The following is a 21,500-nucleotide window of genomic DNA, read 5'->3' on the forward strand; positions in this document are numbered from 1 at the left end:
ATAGGAAAGATTTTTACATAGACAATTTCAGCAAACATTTTAAGACCTCTTATTTCAATCAATATAAAGGAATGTCAATCCTTCAGGGAAAAATACATTTAGGTAAAGTGAAAAAGAACAGAGAGAGGGAGCTAATCTTGCATTTCTATTCAAATTCAAATCCAGCATTTTCTATACATCATCCAATTAATTCTCCCAACAATCAGATGAATTACAAAAACCAGGTACTCTTTAGAGACTAGACATTCACATTTGAATCTAGGTAAAATGTAAACTAACCTGTTAGGAAGTGGAAGAATTAACATAATGATTCAGATTGGTAAGAATCCAGATGTGTCTGTATAAGGAATTTCTGTACATATGTAAGGTTGACAGGAGAGGTGGGTTTGGACAGGAAGAAAATATGGGTTTAATGTCAATTCAACTGCAAGAGATCCTGGTTCCGGGCCTTGGGAGACCCCTTGGGTACATACCGTACCCCCTCCCTGTCTTCATCCAGTGCACGGTTCAGGAAGGAACTGAGATGGCTTTCTGAGAAGTGAACATGGACTAGGAAAGACTGGGAGACCTGAAATATGTTACCTGTAAGTAATCACCTGATTCCCCTAACTTTAAGGTCAATCATCAAAGAAAGGTGACATTTCAGGAGGGCCCTCTCCTTCCTGGGCCATTCATTACCCACCTGTCTGTCTTCCCTAGGCCTCCCCTCTGTGGACACTGCCCTGGAGTGTTTCTCCTGAGCCATGGGGCACAGAGTCTTTGAAAGATAACAAGACCAGCACTCTGAGTTTCTGCTCATTTTTTACACTTACCCTAGAGGTCTAGCCTATCTGCAGGAACTTGCAGAACCAAGAGCCACCTGATGTGCACACTTCCAGGTCACGGAGAAAGCCATAGGCCACAAAGCCCCATTTGCAAGTGTAAGTAAGGCTGCTCTGAGCATTTTAAACTGAGAGAGCACCGCATTCCACACCATCAGGGAACTGCCAGATGGGATCAGCCATCAGAAGAGGAAGTTGTTGTAGCACCCATGGGCGGATAGCTCCATCTCTTCCTGAGGGCTGAGCTCAAGGTCTGGGAGCACAGATTGGTCATTTTTAATTTTGTGACCAGCTTGCAACTTATATTTTATGAAGGAAATGTAGTAAGTGGGAGCCATTTGTATTCATTGAAGTTCAGAGACAGACCAGTGCAGTCAACAGCATTCCAAATGGCAGGAATGAGTGTGTGTGTGTGTGTGTGTGTGTGTGTGTGTGTGTGTGTGTGTGTGTGTTTATCATAGCTATTTTGGCTATTTCCCTGGGTAAAATAATTTTTCATATTTTCTGAACAGGGAACTCACTGTAGTCACTCAGAAGCCACCGGTAAAGGTTTTCTTTTCTGGGCCATCTGAAGATCAGGAGGATGGTGACTCGGGGATGTGAAGGGAATCAGAACGTGATACATAGTATATGCATTAGCCCAAACCCTGCATCACGGGTACGGAAGTGGAGTCACAGTGGACTGTAGCTGTGATGAGAGCCCCTCCAGTATTCAAGTCCATGAGGATGTGACAGACGATGGAAGTCTCTGTGGCTTTCTGACAATGTTCATTCCCAAAGGGCTTCCGGGTCACCGTGCTATACTGACCTGCAGAAGCAGCCCGAGCTGGTGGCGGTGCACGGCATCTTTGCACTGGGCATTCTTTGCTGCCGGAAGAAAGCACTCTACGAACAGCAGAGTGACTCGGTGCCTGGTTCCAGAGTAGCTTTTCAAGTTCACTCCTGTTCCACAGGCCTTAGGAAAGGGCCCAGTGTGAAGCTGCCTAGCAAACTGATCTTAAAAGTCAGAGTGAAAGGAACCTGTGTTTCCCCACCTGGGTGTCTGCTGGATTCGCCTTGACACAATCTGGGAGGCCGTGACTGAATATGCCTTTCTCTCCCCAAATCCAGTTTGAGATCCTAAAATACGAGTTGGAGCAGATGGGAATGCTCTTCCCCATCTGGGCTGCTCCTTCCTTTTGGAGATGGGCTACACAGAAATGGAAGATGCTCTCTTTGAGAACTTCCCGTGTGTCGGGCACTGTTTCTCTGTTTGATTTTTCCAACAAAATCCACGAGGAAACGGTCACAACCTACATCAGGTGAGGAAACACGTGAGATTATGTTTGTGGGTTTGTTTGTAAGGGCTCCTGCCTAGATGACAGATGTGAGATTCTAGCAGATCATTTAGGCTCCAAGGTCAATCTATCACACCAGGGGTCCCCAGTGTGGGCTCTGGGGCATCCCTGTTGCCTTGGTCTTGTTAGAAACGTGAACTCTTGAGCTCCATTCCTGATCTGCTGCATCAGATATTCTGGGGTTAGAGTCAGCCACCTGTATTTTAAAAATGTGGATGACCAGGTTGAGTGATTGGTGAGAGTGGATCACCCGAAGTTCAGGTAATGTCCCTTCATGGTGACAAAAGGGCCACTATTTGCCCTTTCTTTACAGTGGATCATTTATAGTGAGCCTCCACCAAACCTCATTTGTCCTTTTAGTTCCCTCATCGTAAAGGCACACACACACACACACACACACACACACACACACACACACACACACACGGAATTTTTAAAGTGTTGCTTTATTGGGAAGATGACAGAGAAGCAGGAATCCAGCCATGTAGCTAGTTGTTTAAATGACTACATCCTTGCAATCATCATTTGTCCCTACACTGTTGTGGTGGTGGCTTGGGAAGTGATGTATTCTGAAAACTGCCCCAGGGGCACTTGCAAAGGACCTGTGCTCTGCTCTTAGTGAGCATGTCTGACTTTCTGGTCTTGTGTTAAGGCAGCCACAGGAGCACAGAGGCCAGAGCAGGTAAGAGCCTTGCCCGCCCTCCAGGTAGTGAGCTCTGCTGTGGGGATGGGGCAGCAGGAGCAGGATTTAGATGTGGACACAAACATCCCAAGTACAGTTCTGCCTATTTTGATACATATTTTATTGAATTTTTGTGCATTTCATACAAATCATCTTAATCATCTTTCTCTCCCCTCCCCCATCCGCATCCCTGTGTAACCCCCTCCACTGGATTTCATGCAATCTGTCAAATATGTTAAGGCATATCGAGTCAAGTTAGTGATTCTGGCTTTAATAGGAGGTGGTCTCTTGCCAGTCACTGGGTGGCCCAAAGCCACCTTCACTACTGGACAGGGAGGGGTGGGAAAGGACCCCGATCCAATCAGCCTGTGTGTCAAAGGCCTTTGAACACGGGAAGTCTTTACTTGACTCCTGTTTTTATTCTGCAAGCTACCCCATAGTCTTCTGTAGGTCACGAATTTAGAGAAACAAAAATTGTGCATGCTTAACACAACCCTCTAGTAAGGAAAGACCCCCCCCACGACCCTTTCATGGCCATCAGTTGTTCAAATATGAAATTAAAGAAGCCAAAGTCATATGTAGCCATCCCAGAAATGTACAGTATTCTCTGAGATTTTCATACACACAGGGTTCTTCAGCTAATTAGCATTCTCATTTGAACATTTTAAAAAGCAATCTATATTTATCTCAAGCACCATGTTTTCTATCCCACCCCTCGGGTGACTCCATCTCACAGGCACTCTGCCTCGAGCCTTCTGCTGCCATCAGGAACGTCTTTCCTCTTTTCATTATACTGTTCGGTGCCTGTCCTGAGGCCGAAAGTCTTTCTCTACACAAATTCTGGAGGCTGAGGAGACGCCTACCCTGAGGATGGGAAATGGGTTCAAATCCATGAAGAGCTGTAACATTCCAGGACAGGAAGGGAAGTCTCACAGCACTGGGAGGTGTGACGTTCCACTGAACTCCCCTGAGACAGGGGCACAACATAGGCACCACAGTGCCTAAGTGATGAGCACCTAAATCTGAGGGAGATCCTGCTCCAGCAAGAAGCTAAGACAGGGCGAGCATCCAGGATCCAGGTGACAGTCTTCAATGATATGGTCATATGAAGACAGAAGGTGGATCCTGCAGGGGCCTTCCAAATAGGTAGGTACCAGAGTGGAAAATGGAAACCAGACAGTGACTTTCCTGGCAGATGCCTAGCTAGAAAATCAGAGCACTAGATGGCAGCAGAGTCCCACGATTTCAGGCTACAGGGCTTCCTGGATGTTGAGGTGGGGGAGAGTTTCGATATTATCGCACACATCCTCATCCCCAAATCAGCACTTCTTCCTGGATAGCGTTTTCCTCTCTCTCAGACTTAGGACCAAGCAGCAACTTGCCAAGGTCACGCTAACTTCCTCATATGTGATGCAGTCAGAGGAAGAACTCCCCAGAAGCAGCAGAAGTGAAATTAAAGGTTTTCATTTATTGAGACTGTCATTTCTCAGTGACTGGACTCAAAGGCATTCTTTACACTGAAGATGGCAAAAATTTTTTTATCACTGGTTTGATACAAGGTCTCTGTATGTTGCTTTGGCTAGCCTACAACTCTTAGTAGACCAGGTTGGCCTTGAACTGCAGGTGACCCTTTGACCTCAGTGCTAGAGTTACAATTGTGCACTTCCATGGATCTAACAGAAAAAGGGTTTTAAGCATGTGGCCATGAAGGGACCATGAATCTGAATCGAAGGTGTTGATTTCTCAGCATTCCCGATTAGGACACTAATAACCTGACACCATCTGTGTGTCCCAGACAAGGATGGTGAGATTTTTGGAAACAGTTTTTAATGGCAGAAATTCTTCTTGGTGACACGAATCATTAGGAGTGGCAGAGGGATGACAGGACACTATTTCTCACAGGGACGTCAGCTCTATTCTCCTGAAGGAAATCAATGTATCTTGAGGAGCACAGGACCAACTACTGGAGCCTCTAATGGGTCTTAAAAGGCATTTTTGTCCACTTGCTGAAGTGTAGGCACCATTTGGGGGATGACTTAAAATCACACCGGGGTGACCCTCTCCAATCCACATCTATTTCATGTTGCAGAATAGAACCAGGCTGTCCAGTGGGAGCTCTGCTTTTACAGAGCTGTTCTGTCCTCTTCTCCCTCCAGGGCTGACCGAAGCATAGAAGCTTTGCAGCCCTGTGGAAAACTGAAATCAGTTCTAAGATTGCAGCTCTGGGAGAATCCAGTCTGGTGCCCCCTACTGGGGGGAAGCATAGAAGCTTTGCAGCCCTGTGGAAAACTGAAATCAGTTAGTTCTAAGATTGCAGCTCTGGGAGAATCCAGTCTGGTGCCCCCTACTGGGGAGCCCAGAACTCCCTGAGAGGGAAGAGAGGCTGGGATAGGCCCTGGCAGGCTGAGGGGACAGCTGGCTTTGTTGGTCATGTTTCTCCTATGTCTTTGTCTTTTTCTTCTGTAGTTGATGGGCCTCAGGCCTCTAGAACACTAAAGGGCCCATCGCTCATTATGAAACTGTCAACGACTTAATCCTTGTTACTGAACACAACGCAGGAGTAGTGAATCAGTGATCAATCGCCCTCAGCCTGCCTCCAGCCCACCTGGGTCATTTCAAGGTGTGGACAATACAGCATGTCATGTAGTTGGTTTGCTGGGTTGTCCCCAGAGTGGCAGCATGAGGTTTCCATGGCGCCTTTCCTCCAATGTTCTAGAATTCCTTAATCCTTCCGGATTAAGAGTGGGGAAATCTTTAAATGTCCCTGAACAACAGCCCTCACCTGTAATTGCTGTGTTTCAATGTGCAGCCCTTCTCTAACACCTTTCAGGAAGATGTCCTTCTCGCCAGCTCCTTCTGGTAACTTCCACTGCCTTGGAGCTCTGCCCCTCACCTCCCTGCCGTTTCAGGGAGACCTTCCTGGGCGCTGGATTTTATGTTTGGGTTCACCAAGGTGTGCCAACAGCCAGACCAGGCAGCCTAGAGGTTCTCTCTCTTTCTCAATTCTATCTAGAGATGGTGTGTGGGTAACCCTACCACCACCCAGACTGATGGTGTGATAACACCTGTCAACAGTCAGACCAGGCCGCCTAGAGGTTCTCTCTCTTTCTCAATTCTATCTGGAGATGGAGTTGGTGTGTGGGTAACCCTACCACCACCCAGACTGATGGTGTGATAACACCTGCCTGTGGTTCCTTGTTAAGGATAATTTCTAAAATTAAAAAAATGAAAAGCACATTGTTTTGGGCCTCCCGGTTCCAGCTGGGCCCCCTCTCTTTCCACCTGCCTTTCTTAAGTTAGGCAAGGGGCTTCGCTCTGGTCAGCAGCGAAAGCGAGCTCAGTGGATGGAGGCCGGCCAGCGCCTGCCCCCACAGAGCTCTGGGGCTCGTGAGTCGCCGGTTGCATGGTTTCTCCCCGCTGCGCGGCGCGGGCTTCCCCCACCCGGGCGCACAACAAGTCTCGGTCCTGCAGCCTGTGCGCCGCGGTGCCGGGGCCGAGTGCAGCGCGGCGGGAGTACCGTGCGGGGAGCCCGCGGGCCGAGGCCGGGCTGTGTCTGGGGATTGCGCGGTGGCAGCCTCGTTCCCCTCTCCGTGGGTAGGATGGTTGAGTCCAGCCGCCACGGCAGCGGCTCCTTGCGCCGCTAGCAGCCTGTCTTCGGCGCTCGCGCCCGCCTTCCTCCCGCTCCAGCCCGACCCCCCCTCCCGCACCTCCCACTCGCTGGCTCTCTCTCCAGCTGCCTCCGCTCCAGGTTGCTCCCGGCTGCGCGCGCTCCTGTCCCCGCCTCGCCCCCTCCCGCAGCCTCGCCGCCTCGGTGTCTTCCTGCCCGGCTCGGCCGGCGCTCGTCCCCGGCCCCGGCCCAGGGGCTGCGCGCGGCTCGGAGCATCTCAGCCCTGCAGTGGCTCGGACCCGATGCTCCGGGAGCGCAGCGAGCCGGGCGCGCAGACCTACAGGAGGCGTCGGATGCGCGGCCGGGCTCGGGTCCGGGATCTCCCGCGGGCTTGCTGTGCCCTCTGGTGATTTGGGGGCTGCGATCGGAACCTTGCGGTTGCTTGGAGGAGACAGGGGCGTCGGAGAAGAGCCCTCGGTGTGCTGCGCGTGTGGAGTATCCGCAGACATGACTGCGCGGAGGAAATTCAAGACTCTGCTCCTGCCTCGGGTGCTGGCGGTGCTGTGCGCGGGGCTCCTCACTGCAGCTAAGGGTAAGGCAGGCTGGCTCGTACCGGGGACGCGGCCAGTCCTCCGAGGCCGCCGGTGCGAACGCAAGTGTCTAATGTGGGGACCGCAGGGGACCGGCGGCAGGCAGGGGCCGGGTGGCTCTCCATAACGGACGCGGGGGAACGCAGCGGCCGAGAAGGAGCTTCCATCGCCTCCTTCCCACCCTCATCTGCCCCCGCCCACCCCCGCCCAGCCTTCCCCCTCGCTCCAGCTCCAGCGAGCTGGCTCTCCAGGCTCTGGGCTGTGCGTTGTTAGGAAGACGGGAACCCAACAGGAGTTGGGTAGAACTGAGCCCGGGTGCTGGGCGGCGCTGCCTCTCCGAGCGGTCGGCATGGCGGGTCCCAGGCTGGGGGAGTTCCCATGACTTTCTCCCCGGACCGCGCGCGCCTGGGAAAGCGACTGGGCACCGCCGGCCTTGCAAGTTAGAGCTCCCTCCTGGGGCTCCTGTGCCACCAGGCAAAGCCCCCCAGCTGCCCGGCCTCCTCACAGCCTTCCACCTCATCACACCCCATCCCTCTGCCCCCCCCGCCCCCGCCCAAGGTGCTCAGAGCAGCTACCCCATGAGATCGCCCCTCTTCCCTGCTCTGACTTTGCTGCTTGCAAGTTGTAAGACCCGAGGAGGTGCAGGAAGCAAGCGGGGAGGGCAGGCTGGGCTCAGGAGGCTGGTCAATCCTCTGTGGTCACAGGGTCAGCCCCTGGATACGTCTGGCCAGCTGAGGGGGAAGGGTCTTCTGTGCCGTTCCTGGGGCTTTGGGCTCTGTGAACTTGATTTTTCTCCTTGAAATGAGTTAGGAAAGGGTTTCCCCTAAGTAGCCTACAGGCTGCAACCTCGGGGCTGACAACAGCTTGTGCACTGGTCTAGTCTGTGGGAAGGAGAGGGAGCAAAAGGGGGGGGGGAGGAGAGAGAGAGAGAGAGAGAGAGAGAGAGAGAGAGAGAGAGAGAGAGAGAGAGAGAAGAGAGGAGAGTATTTGCCCTTCAAATTTTGTTTAAGAGAGAGAGAAATTGATTGATTTTCACATTGGCAAGTACCTGCTTCCACATCCTCCCTCAGCACCCCAGCGCCGTCCTCACACTGCTGGGAAGATCTGGATCTCTGTAGATATTTTTCTTTTTCTTTTCAAAGGCTGGAATCAAGTCTTGTGATGTTTTAAACGGTCATTTGTTTCCTACTTCCCTACATGAAATCCTCTCTAGACTCTTCCACTTCTTTTCCATTTCTCCAGTGGCCCAATTTCTAGGGTGATTAAGAGGCTACAGATGATTCTGTGGTCTCCATCAAACTCCACACCAGCCTTGGGAGGGGGAGGATTGCAGGTGGGCTCCTTTAGGGAGACTTGTCCCCCTGGTGCTGGTCCCTTGGCCAAGCATCTGCCCTCACAATGGGTATCTGTAGGATGCAGCCCAAGAGCCCACCTAGAGCTAAGTGGGTCCAGGGTAGCTCAAGAGCTGAGTCGCTTAGGTTTAGGGAGTTCCTGGTGCGAATACCCCTCCCGTGACCACGCGCCCCACTACATCCAGACAAAGCTCCTGGTCCACCACAAACCCACAGGCTGCGGAGGCTCCACTGGCCAAGCAGGGCTAGGCTGACAGCGGCCTCAGACCTCGCTGGACAAGCTGGGAACTGAAAGGCAGGGCAGGGAAAAGTCCAGTCCAGGGAGGGCTGTGTCCCAGGAGCTGTGTGCTGGTGTGTGTCACTGTGGGAAGCTGGAGGATTCGAAACGCCAGAGCAGGCTTTGTCCAAACAAACCCCTGGTGGAGATCATACACCTGCTACGCAACTCTGCCAAACTTCTCGCCCTTTCCCCACACTCGGAGGTGGCTCGGGGCCTGGTTTTCTCCTTCCCCAAGCAGGCAGCTCAGCCTGGGCGCAGTTCTGAGTTCCCTGCACTCCGAGCTCCCTTCCCCCGCAATTAGCAGAGGTTGCTGCCTGGAGCCCTAAGCGGCCCGGCCGGGCTGCTTAACAATCCACACACGTGTGCGGACCGATCCCGCCCCCACGCGGGTGGGCTGCCGCGCTGGGGGAGGCGGAGGTGGGAGCGGGGTGTGGAGGCGCAGACGGTGGGCAGAGGCTGCTTCAGTGGCCACGGGGCAGAATAGGAAGTCCTGGGCTTGGGGGCCAGCCCTGGAGGCAGAGCGCTTCCTGCGCACCAGGAACCCTGGCGGAGGCCTTGGAAACCTCCGAGTGGAGCCTAAGGTCCCAGGCCCCGTGTCTTTGATGCTGGATCGTGTGCGCGCCCGCGTCCTCGCGCAGAGAGGGACCCGGACTCTGGGCGGACAGATAGCTGCGTTGTCGTCTGGACCACGCGGCAGCGGGTGCATACTGTTTCTTCTTTATCCGCCTCCGGGCGGCAGTGAGGTCAAATTCGAGCACAGGTGGCCATGCAGGCTGGCTGGAGGCTGGTGACGCCAGCACTGGAGGTGCCAGGTGCGCTCCCCAGCAACTGGGGCGGGGTCGCAGCTCTCCTCGGTGAGCCACCGGTGGGTGGTGGCCATGGTCGGACCTCAGCTGCCTGGCCTCTGAGCACCAAAACTGGGCTGCAAGGTCTGGGGGGCGGGAGGGGGGGGGCGCCCCGCCGGCGCCTGCGCGCTGTAAGGTCTTCCAAGGAGGCGCGCTCAGGCAGAGGGCGCAGGGCCGGTGCCACCCGCAGCTGCACCGCCCGCACCCAGGTGGCGATGCGCGCTGGGGTAAAGCGCCGAGTTTTTGATGCGTGGGGCGTCTTTCCTGACCGGTTTACAGGTTTACAGAGCCCTGAGGGTGGAGGCGCGTCTGTAGTGGTCGTTGGACCCCATTACTGTCTGTATCCTAGCATCCACTTAAGTTTATTATCCTCAAAAGCCACTAGGGAGCCAGGAATTCGGTGTTGAGATTTTTCTTTTTCTTTTTGATTATTAATGGGATGTTAAAGGTCGAATTCCGGATGTGTGAATCTCTTTAAAAAGCAGCATGTTTTCAGGAATCACAGAAAATGAGACCGACTTTAAATGTTTTGGTTCATAGGTGGGATAAATCTTTCCAGAGCCCTTGCTCAGATGTGAATCCTTAATTCAGGACTGATCTGTCTACTGGCCGTTTGGGCGAAGTTCGTTTCTCAATTGATTCTTGCTTAAGGGGTGGAGAGAATATAGACCTTTCTGGCTCTGCTGAGAGAGCTCCCCCAAAGAGATCTCAGCCCAAAGGAGAGAGGATAGAGTGTAGGTGGGGTGATTCTGAGGGACCGTACACCCCCAGCAAATAAATTTTTAAGCACACATCATCAAATCCCCCTAAAAAAACCTCATTCAGAACTCAACAATACAGGGAGAAAAATCTAAATAAACCTGTATGCCTCTCTGATTGTTACCCCCTGAAACTTCTTAGGACAGAGCAGATGCTACGACCTTTAATTTGCAGGTCAAGTTCTTTAGTGCTGGGCCACAGGCCACATTATCTTGCCTGGCTCCTGGTGAAGGCAGAGACCTCCTGTGGATAAGTGTCCATGAAATCATCCCAAATCCATGGCTGCTCACAAAGCGGTTACCCTCTGTATGCAGGATTTCCTTAGCAAATCATCAGTTTTTTTCATTATATCTTTACAAAGATGATGCATTTTTTCAACTGTTCAGTCAAAAGCTTCCAAGTGCTTCTAAAGTACACATTTAGTTATTAATTTCAGATTTTAGGACCTTGAACAAGTAAAGGGGATCATGGGGATGGAGAGATGGCTCAGCATTACTGAGCTTGTTGCTCTTCCAGAGGACAGGGGTTCAGTACCCAGCTCCCATGTCAGCTGGCTCATAACTGCCTGTGACTCCCAGTGAGGAGAACCTGACACCCTCTCTGGCCTCCATGACACCTGCCCACAGGTGGCATATGCGCACATACATGTAAATAAAGACAAAATAAATCTCAAGAAAGGAATAATAGTCTTTATTTTGAATGTCATGGGTTTTGCAAACTCTGTAATAAAAAACAGGATGTCTCACTGCCTGAGTGCGGAGAAGGAAATGGAGGAGTTCAGGATCCCCATTGTCCTTCCCTCTAGGGTCTCACTAGCAGAGGCTTGAAGAGGAAAGGGAGGGCTATTTTTATATTGACTCTCAGCTGGCCAATCATGCCTAGTGAGAAGACAGCACACCTCCAGCATCTGAGTTCCTTCAGGCAAAACAGCTCTTCCCTCCACAGGGCAAGGCTGCCTTAGTCTCATGTTATTGTCTGAAACAAACACCAGTCCAGCTTTGAAGATGTCAAAAAAAAAAAAAATGGTTCTGCTTCCTCCCAGAAATAGATCAACAAAGGCTCAGTGTCCACCAAGTACTTATTGAAGAGGGTCCAGCAAATCCAGTGTAGACATTTCTAAGCTGTCAGAATGCAAATGGCATATTAAACACTCTATGCTCTACTGAATTCTAAATGTGCCTCTGGTAGTTTTTTTTTTTTTTTTTTGCTGAGCTCATAGTGAAAATAAGCTGCTACAACTTTCACATATGCAGCTTAAGCTACGTGTTCTGTGTGGCCATTTTTTCTGGTTGAGTTGATTTCCATCTATAAGATAATGGAGATGCCCCTTACACATGTGATGAGGATTTCTCTCTTTCATTTTGATCTTACTAGGTAACTGCTAAATCAGAGGATGTTGTCTGGAAAGGCAGAGAATTCTGTCATACACTATGTGGTCTTTGATTGGGGGAGGCGGCTTCTGGAGACCTGTTCACCCTTACGTCACTGAGTGGGAACTTGAGCTTCCAGACCAGCGGTGGTAATAGGAAGAACAAACCGATTAGACTGTGTGGTGTCCCTCCCACTTGCAGCATTGGAGGATATTTTTTGACCTAGTAGAACCATCTTGAGGTACAACCTGAGGCAAAGAAATAGGTGCTTTCTGCTTTGTGGAAATGAAGTCTTCCTAAGAGAAATGGAATCTGCTGTTGGCTTCAGTTGCAAGGCCAGGTACTCGCATGCTCTCTGAATGGCCATCAGAGTGAGAGTCAAACACTTCTATATATACTTATGGCTGAATTGCAAAGAAGCAAGTCTTTTCCACAGTGACTTCAGGATGACCTTAGATGACCTTCTGTTACTGATATGACTGTATTGAAGGTCAAATTAGTTCCTAGTATGGAGGGTGATTTAGAATAAATACCCCCTTTATTTGAAAAAGAATGCATAGAAACTGTCTAATGGAGCTGATTAAATTGCACTGGTTGTGGGAGCTTTCTGGAGCTAGTGCACACCTGTCTATTCCCAGTGGATGCAGAATGGGCCCCCTGGTCCCCTATGGAGTTCAGCTGCAGTATTTATGTTTTTAGTAAAATGTATTTTTATGTGTATGAGTGTTTTGTCTACATGCATGTAAGTGCATCCATGTTGTTCAGTGCCTGCAGGGGCCAGAAGAGGACATTGGGTCCCTGGAAGTGGAGTTACAGATGGTTGTTAGCTGCCATGTGGGTGCTGGGACCCAAACCCTGATCCTCAGCAAGAGCAGACCATGATCTTAAGCTCTGTGCCTTCTCCTCAGCCCCCCATTGTAGTATTCTTTAAGCCATTTGAATCAACTTGCGGTCTGCTAGAGGGGAAAACAACACTTGTTGAACTCTAAATGCATCTTCCTTCTGTCTGGATGAGGTGTCCATCCTGTGCAGGGCACCCCGCTCCTTTAGCAGGGCCCACCCGAATGTGGGGGCCAAACATCCTGCTGAGGACTGACACCTGCCGCTTTGACCTGAGTCACAGGCAGTGTTTTGTCCCACTTTGGTGGCTTTGTGTGTAGAACTTCCTTGGTAGACAGAACAAAGCTGAACAAAACCCACGCCTGCTAACAATCATGGCTGGAACTGTCATGTCTCTAATGCATTTAGAGTTCATGGCTCCTGTCTTAGCCTCTTTATGCTGCACCAGTCACAGCTCAGGAAAGCAATGAGAACAAAATTTGTCCGGAGTGCTGTTCCCGCCGCATAGGAGAAGACAAGCCTCCACTCCTGTAACATTGCTCTCGGGGTTAGTTTATTTTCGCCACGCTGTACGTAATACGTCATGAATGTTCCACCGTATGACTTAAAAACAGTGGCTGCTACTGACATAAGATCCAGGACACAAAGCATGAGCCAATCCAGGCACTGGTGCCAACTCCTAGGGTTTTAACCGCTGAGGTAGTTGGGAATGCAATTGCAGTCTCAGAGTTAAATTGTATGGCATACTGGTCAAATTCTGAGTGCTTTATAGTTTATTACCTTTTGTTTGGTGGAGAACTTCAACTTTAAGGAAATTCAAGAAAAAACTGGGAGGCATGTAAGTACTACAGAAATAAAAACAAGATTAGATATGAACTATGCAGCTACTAGTAAGGCATGTGAACCCCAGTAGAGCTTCTGAGAGAGAGTTCTGTGGGAGGAGACGCATCTGTGCTCCTCCCCAGGGAGGATGGCCATGGCCATGCCACGGAGGCTCTGAGTGTCCTAAGAGCATTCCCTCTGCCTTAACATCCGTCATCTGTCTCTACCTGGCTTCGCTGCTGATTCCCGGACTTCATGTGAGTGTCAGTAGGTGGGTGTGACATGGCGGCACGTCCACTGCGCTTGCAGCCCCCCCCCGCCCCCGCCCCCGCACCCAGGTTGTTCTCATTTAGAGAACACAGTCTCATACTTAAAAGACACACCACCTGGCACTAGTTATCAAGGAAATTACCTTTCTAGCCTTCTGTATACAAAGCCAGTCTGTAACCCCTTCAGTATTTAGTAATGGGATATGCATCAATTTTATTATAAATAAAAGATATGCTTTACTTTAAGTACACAGAGTTTTCTGCTACTATATGCCGTCTCTTCCATTTCAATAAAAGGCACAGAGATCTAATAATCAATTCATCAGTCCTTCACAGGCTAATTACCCTGTACTGGTTTCATGATGAATATGCTGTGTCATGAAACTGCAATTATTCTAGATGTTTCTTCGGTATCGTCCATGCCTCCTTTATCAGCACCTCATCACTCTGTGCTGTTTAATCTTTCTTCAAGTATAAATTTACCACAAAGCTGAAATCCAAGCTCCTCGTCCACAGTGTTTATATTACAAGAAGAATATTCAAGGGATAATTATACTCTTTCACATAAAAATAACATTCCAATAAATTATGTTATTTTTCCTTTTACTGTTTAGTGTGCTCTGATGTGATTAGTGTTATGTAAGAAAGAGCTAAATGTTAGATTAAAATTTGAATTATATGAGGAATGATCTGTAATATATTAAAAGCTTTTGGAATCGATTGTGTGCTCTAAGCATTCTCTCTTTCCATGGGTAGAGAGTCTCTCTTCCTTTACACAGAGAACTCTGTTTACCCTCCTGTGCTTTGAACAGGAAGCATTTTACTGGTCCCTTAGGAGTTGGGACTTTTCTTCATGAATTTTATTTTCTTGTGAAGTGTGGGGAGACGCCTGAGCCTTCAGCCTTCTACAGACTCTCGGTCTGCACATCCACCTCTGTCCCTGGCTCGGAGGACATTTCCCTTCCTTTCCCCGCCACTGGGCTGACCGACCACACCCAGACTTTTGCTGCTGTGCAAATGGGTGTCTTCAGGCTGAACTGAAGGGAAGGAAGGGTTCTCCAATGAGAAAGATGCTGTTGTGATTTTCTCTCAAAGAATTTTCTGTTCAAAGGCCATCAGCAATTTTGTTACCATGATTCAAATGATCTATTTTTGTTACTGCTGCTGTTGGGAGAGTGTATGTGAGGTTCATTCAGGCCTGAAGAGCTAAGTAAAAGACTGTAAAGGTAGTTCTTTTTATAAGGGAGCAGGCCATTGACAAGATGGGAATGGTCACATTTACACAAGGACTCAACTCAATTGAACAAATAATTTCATCTTGAAATGCGAATTTTTGAACATCTGTTTTGAATTTTTCACAAATAAATATTGTGAACATCTTGAGGGAAAACTCGTCAGGAAGATTTTCCTTTGTTTTGTGATGTCATCTGTAGACAAGGACTGAGGTGACCTGTTCAAGGTGTAGGGTTCATTCACATAGAAAAATATGATTTTTTTCTTTATTTATTTATTGAGATTGTGTCTCATGTAGCTTAAGTTGTCCTCAAACTGAATGTAGGTGAGGCTGGTCTTGAACTTCTGAACTTCTGGTCTTTCTGCCTCTACCTTCCAGGTGCTTGTATTAAAAGCATATGGTTCTATGCTTGCTGAAAAGTAAGGATTTTAAACATGAAATTTTTCCCCCAATATATTTTTTATTGAATTTTTGTACATTTCATACATCTTCATTATATTTAGATCTCCTCCCCCATCCACAGGCCCCCGTAGCCATCCCACCGGCGGTCATGCATTCTGTCATATATGTTAAGGCCTGTGGAGTCAAGTTTGTGTCCCCAGATGTCCCTCGGTGTGAGTTCATCCACTGGAGCCTGGTCAGCCTGTCTATGGCCACTCCCTTAAAGATTTATATACGACCAACTCTCCTTCACCTAGTAGTGATCAGCTGCCAATATTTCCTCGGCTAACATATAATATATAATGTATAATAATATAATAGTTGGGGCCTGCTGCCCATTTCCCGAGTTCTGTGCTGGGTTTTTATCTGAGTCAGCAAGGGTCTTGTGCATACTGCCACCATTGATGCAAGTTCATATGAGCAAGTTCCCGGAGGCCTGTGTTCATGCACCACCCCTGGTTCTTACAATCTTTCCACCCCCTCTTCTGCAGTGGTCCCTGAAAATTCTTAATGCTTTAAAATATTGTAGGTCATATCAAGGAAAGTCACCAGGAAACCTGTATGGGAAATCCTCTCTGCTGAATAACACTAAATATCTAGAAAAAAGTGCTATCATGTTTTCATTTATGATTCTTACAGTTAAACCTTAGGGGCCAAGTCCAGATCTAGGTGTTAACAGTTGAGTAGGCTTGTAGGACTCTGTGTGTGAATGAGGATTGGTGAACAGCCTGGTTGGATACCCTGGAGGGAGGCCCAGAGTGTAGGTACCTTCCTCTTCCCTCGACAAAGGAGAGGTTCCTCCTGCTCTCTCCGAGGAGCAGGAGGCAGTCACTTGGAGTCTGTGCAACAGACATCATTGCTGTAGGGACACGGGAGAGGAGTCTGTCCTGGAGGTGAAAGATGATGGAGCTTCAAGGAACTAAGGAACGAAGACAGTGAGGCAAGACTGAGGACCTTGCAGAGAGCAGCTGCACGGAGCTGGAGGCCCTGCCTGGCTTTGTTTTGGTAGCATGGGGAGGTCCAATTGAAGTGTGCAGTGCATACACGAACCAACATTGATGTGCTCTTGTCAGCATGGAATTCACACATGGCTCCTTGAAGCAGAAAGGTCAAAGTGTGAAGGTGGGGGTGCTCCCCAAACATTTAGGTGCACGTGAGTGGTCTTGCTTCCTCCGTTTCTGTTCCTCCATTCGGCCAAATGCTTGTGAATGGCACCTGCTTCTTGGAAAAACTAAACCAGACTTGCCTTTTAACTTATTTTTCCTCCTATGGCCTCTGATCGTTGCACTTTCTAGTCTGTGGTTTTTATCATAATGACTTTGCAGAGGAAGAGTCACAGAAAGTACGATGACAAAAGGAAAGCTCCTCCTGCTTTCCGGACAGTTTGCTGCCGTTTAAGTCCTGAATAGACTCTTAGGAAACCGTGTGCTCCCCAAGTGCAGACTTGTGGAGGCCTCCACACTCTGAATCAGTCTGCTTTTCTGGCTGCCTGCTGGGGGTGTCCACAGAACAGGGTGCATCCTACCTGGAGCAGCGTGGCGCCAGTTGCCTAGTGGATCGTGTTTCTCATCTTCCTTTCTCCTCGTGCCCCAGACTAAGGTGCAACTTTGAGTTCACTTCTAGTAAGTTCCCGTCAGTGGACCACCCGGCCTCCCCTCCCGGCCTCCCCTCTCATTTCCCCCACTCACTGCATTTAGCATCGTTAGCTGTCGAGTGGGGAACTGGTTTGGATCTTCTGAACGTGTCCTCCTTTTCTGGTGGCTTCCTGCTGTGTAGACTCTAGTGAATCCAGACAAAGTGTTGGAAACACCCTATAGAAAGACCCTGGTAAGAGCTCCCGTGATCCCTGCCTCAGATGAGCTTACTCACGTGCTAAAACTTGAACTTGCCCACATCACCAGTTGTGAAGTTTTTTTGTCCCACTCATTAGATCCCCCCATATTTGATTCACTTTCTCAGGACGGCTGCTCTTCGTGGACCGAGTACGGGAGACGAGATGTTTTCCTGTTTTTCTTTTTGGGTGACAATGGTTAGTATTAGAGCTTTCTCAGCAGATGTGTCAACCTACGATTGTCATTTAGATATTTATGATTTGTCTTTCAGGCTTTTAATTTAAAATAAGAGGATCATGAAACAAAGAAAAATTAATCATGCACGTTCTTTTACAAACACAGTGGCTACAGTGTTACCTTTCTGGTGGTCCTTAGAGCCAAGGAGATAATTAGGAGAAGTGTATTATCTGAATGTTGGGATAATGAGGAATCTTCTTCCTAAAGGAGAGAAATGGAATTGAGCTTTGGGATGGTTTACATCTCCTGTCAAGTGTGTTTTCCCTTTAATTTTTTTATGATGGATGGACAGTATAATGTGTTTTAGAGTGAGTTGGTATGAAAATAATACATGAAACACGATATGACAAGGTGATGCAGGTCTTCTGTGCAGAAGTTCCAATGCTTCATGTCTGAAGAACGGAAGTCATGAGAAGGAAGGGATGTACAGCCATGGACTGTTGTGTTTGTGTGCTCTTTAACAGCAGTGAGCAGTGTTGGCCCCAAGTAAAAAGGAAGGGAGGTGGGATGGCTGCAGACATTTCCTGATGTCCTCTGCCCCCATGTGCTTCCTCTCTGTAGGGCCAGATGCCACGAGGGGTAACTGAAGGGATATGCAGTTTCATAGAAGGGAGAACTCACCTTCCATCCCGGTGGGGGTTTATTCTCTCTGTGTTGCAGCATAATACCATGTGTAGATGGATGAAATGTGTATTGTCTTAGCCTCTGTGATCAGCAGTCACTATACAACTTATTTGGGTCCCTTCTTAGGACCTTACAAGGGTGCAAAGAAGTGCTGACTTGATTGGGACTTCAGTGCCATCTGAGGCTCAAATCGGGAGGAGTTCATGTCTATGATCACTCAGATATTTGACACAATTTGGTTCCTTTAGTTTTAGGACTGAAGTTCCTTGCTGGCTTTTGGTCGGAGTTCACCTTTAACGCTTAGAGACCATTTGGTGTCCCTTGTCCCAACAGGCTTTGCAAGAAGATGCAAAGTCAGGAAAGGAGAAGCAAGAATTAGAAATTTAGAGGTAGAGACTGGGATAGGGGGAGACTAGGAACATTGGGTAAATATCCTCACACATCATCATACAAAACAGTGTGCACAACAGTGTGATTGTCAACTTTTGTACTGTTCTGTTTGTAGCAGTGGTTATGTCCCAGGTCATACTTAGACACAGGACAGGACTCACACCAGGAATAAACAATAGAAAGTGGAGGCTGCTGGGGGCCACTGAGTGCATCCCCCGTGCTGTTCTAGGAAATCAGAAACACATCTTACAATCTGTAACCAAGTGTCCTGGACCCGACAACATGGGTCATAAATGGGAATGCCAATCTTCATGTAAAGAGTAAACTGAAGAAATACACTTGGAAAAGATTTTTAAATTGCTCTAAAGCATTCATGGTAACTATTGTTCCTTTCCATAAATGTATTTATAAAGCTGCAGTTCTTAGTAACAAGCCTTAGCCAGAGCCCCGGGAGAACATGTCTGTGTGTTGTTGTATATCTGGCAAAATCAGAATGGGGTAAGAGGAGGTCATTTGACAATACCCGTCAAACATCTAAATTATACGACTTTTAACTGAGGAACGTAATGAATTTTGCAGTAAAACGTGCTTATTCCTTTTTGCGCTCTCCATTGCGGCAAAATAATTGGACAAGGGTTCGATGTCCGTCATCTTAAAATGGCAAAGTGAATTCCTGAATAGCAAACTGAACTGCTTACACTAACGTGTGTCTGCAGTTAGAATGTGGACTTCGGAATTTGAAGTAGTGTGTATATTTTGATCTCATCTTTTTGTGGAGAAGGGAGCGTGTTGCTTCAGCATGGTACATGGAAAAACTCAAAGGTACTCACAGTGCTGGTGTGTAACTGTGTGAAACATGTCTAAAATAATATTTCTTAAAATAATTATTAAAAAGGGAGTAGGTAAATATCTTTTAGGAGACCACACTGATGAGCAAAGTAGAGAAAGGTTACTTAAAAAAAAATTCAAGTGACCTTCAAATCTCTTGCTGAATTTGTGTCCAGCACGAAGTGTCTAATCTGAATTCACAGACCACTTAAGGTGGTGTCTATCTGCAAGCTGGCTTTTGGTGGGGGCCAGGCTCCCGTCCCACGGCTGGCAAGGGCTCCATTTCTCCTGTCTTCCACCTACAGCTTTGCTTCAGGATCACTGGCCCCCTGGCTGTTCCAGCGTACCCGGAGCTACTCACTGAGGCAAACAGTTTAGCCTGCAAAGCCTGGGCTTAAGTTTAAGACTCGATTCTCATGACAGCTGGAGATGCGGCAATCCAGGCTCAGGAGGGCCCGGTGCTTCTGGTGGTCCCGCACAACCCAGGATAGAAATGGGGTAAAAGGTTCTGTGGCTTGTCAAATACTTTACTACAGTAATGTATTTAGTCCTCTGAAGAGCACTTTGTCCTGAAGCTCCTGTCTTCACAGGTAATGCAGTTTATGTCAGTAGAACTTTGTCATCATAAAACACTTAACTCTGAAAAACTCAGCACATTCAAGGCCACAGAATATTTTATCATGTCCACTCAGACAGATACTTTATTATGACTACTCAATAGACAGTTTCTTAATGATGGAAACAAATGAAGAGATGGGCTTGCTTTGAAGAAATGAAGGCAGTATGTTGTATTGTCCCTAAGTCAATGCCTCAAGACCAGAGAATTCATCCCAGTATCCTGTTCCCAAGCTCCACTTTGGTGAGGACAGCTGTGTGTGAAGGTTTGCTGAATATACCAGACAGCCTGGGGCTATGCAGACACATCCAGGCCCAGGTCCTTGTCTTGTGTCGCCTAAGGAAACAGCAAACTCTCTAATAATTAGTTTCTTTCTGCAAAGGAGGTGAACAGCTGCAATCAAGAGCTTAAAGATTAGAGACAAAAGCATATTTTACGATGGTGCAGGGATCTGAGTATATGGCTCAGCCAGGAAGTACCAACCGAACACCTATAAGGACCTGGGTAAAAAGCTAGGTATGGCAGTAGCATGCCTGTAATCTCATAGCTTGGGAGGCAGAGGGCAGAGGAAGAGCCCTGGGCTCACTGGCCAGGTAACCCAGCTGAACTGATGACTTCTAGTTTCAAGGAGAGATCTTGTCCCCCACATAAGGTAGAGAGCAGTTGAGGCACTTAGTATTGATCTCTGGCCTCCACGTGTATGCTCATGTGCATAACACAAACACGTGTGCACAAAGGAACGCATGCACACCTACACTGTATACGCACATGCACACTTAAACACACACACAGGACACAATAGTGCTTGGTGTTGGCAAGTATAATACGTTAGTTATTGTCCTGTTGCCATCACTGAGGGCGAGCATCTCACATCACTGTAAGGTATATGCCCTTGGAAGCTGTGTCAGGATAAACATTGTTCCTGAAGTGAATTTTCTGTAAATGGAAATCAGCAACAGTGTATGGCCACAGAATTAGACAACTTTAGGAACAATTGAGCCCATCCGTAGTGTGCCCTGAAGTGTGCAAAGTACTTTCATATGCTCCGGACAGATAAAAATGTGTTGCCAGTGAGGTCCAGTGACATATACACAAGCACTCACAGCAGAGGAGATGAGCCAGCTCCTCTGAACTTGTACCTCAGATTCTGCTTTGAAGGAATCAGTAAGTCTGTGAGCCGAGTGTCAGAAATGCCAGTTAGGACCAGGGCTCTCTGAAAGTTCAGGTGGCTGTGAGAAGCCCCACGAGGAAGGTGGCAGGAAGCTTTACAGTGTACTCGGAAATTGCGTGTGCCTGGAGCCGGAGCTGCTGTGTGTGAACAATCCCATAGGCTCTGTGGAACGTTGTGACTTGAGTGAATCCGTAGATGTTCTAACTGCTTAGTTTTCCCCAAGAAAAATAGCTGAGTCTATTTTTATATGCCTTATTTGTATATATTGAGCAAACCTAATAACGAGCTTCGTTTTGACATTTCACACAGACGTAGAGTTTGATCATATTTACCCCTTGCCACCCCTCTACTTCCCCTCTACTTCCTCTGATTCCATTCTTTTCCTGGACTAACTAATCTCTCTTTACTTTGAGCTCGTGTCTGTGTGTGTGTGTGTGTGTGTGTGTGTGTGTGTGTGTGTGTGTCTGTGTACTGTGTGTGCCATATGTATTTATGTGTATGTATCCACAGAGGCCACAGGAGGATGTCGCTAGTCTGGCTGGTTAGCAAGATC

The 21,500-nt window shown here is 48.4% G+C and overlaps 1 protein-coding gene across 1 annotated transcript in view; it reads left to right on the forward strand.

The window, feature by feature from the left end:
* Positions 1-6,374: 6,374 nt before the first annotated feature.
* The window catches only part of LOC103731132 (CUB and sushi domain-containing protein 1-like), a gene marked incomplete at its 3' end in the record, with an annotated part of 1,440,296 nt that continues 1,425,170 nt past the window's right edge, over positions 6,375-21,500 (forward strand). The window contains exon 1 of the mRNA XM_017797230.1: positions 6,375-7,039. Coding sequence (XP_017652719.1) covers positions 6,955-7,039 — 85 coding nt within the window. The remainder of the gene's footprint in view (positions 7,040-21,500) is intronic.

Source organism: Nannospalax galili, unplaced genomic scaffold (genome assembly GCF_000622305.1).
Source record: "Nannospalax galili isolate Female #2095 unplaced genomic scaffold, S.galili_v1.0 scaffold1234, whole genome shotgun sequence".
Classification (NCBI taxonomy): domain Eukaryota; kingdom Metazoa; phylum Chordata; class Mammalia; order Rodentia; family Spalacidae; genus Nannospalax; species Nannospalax galili.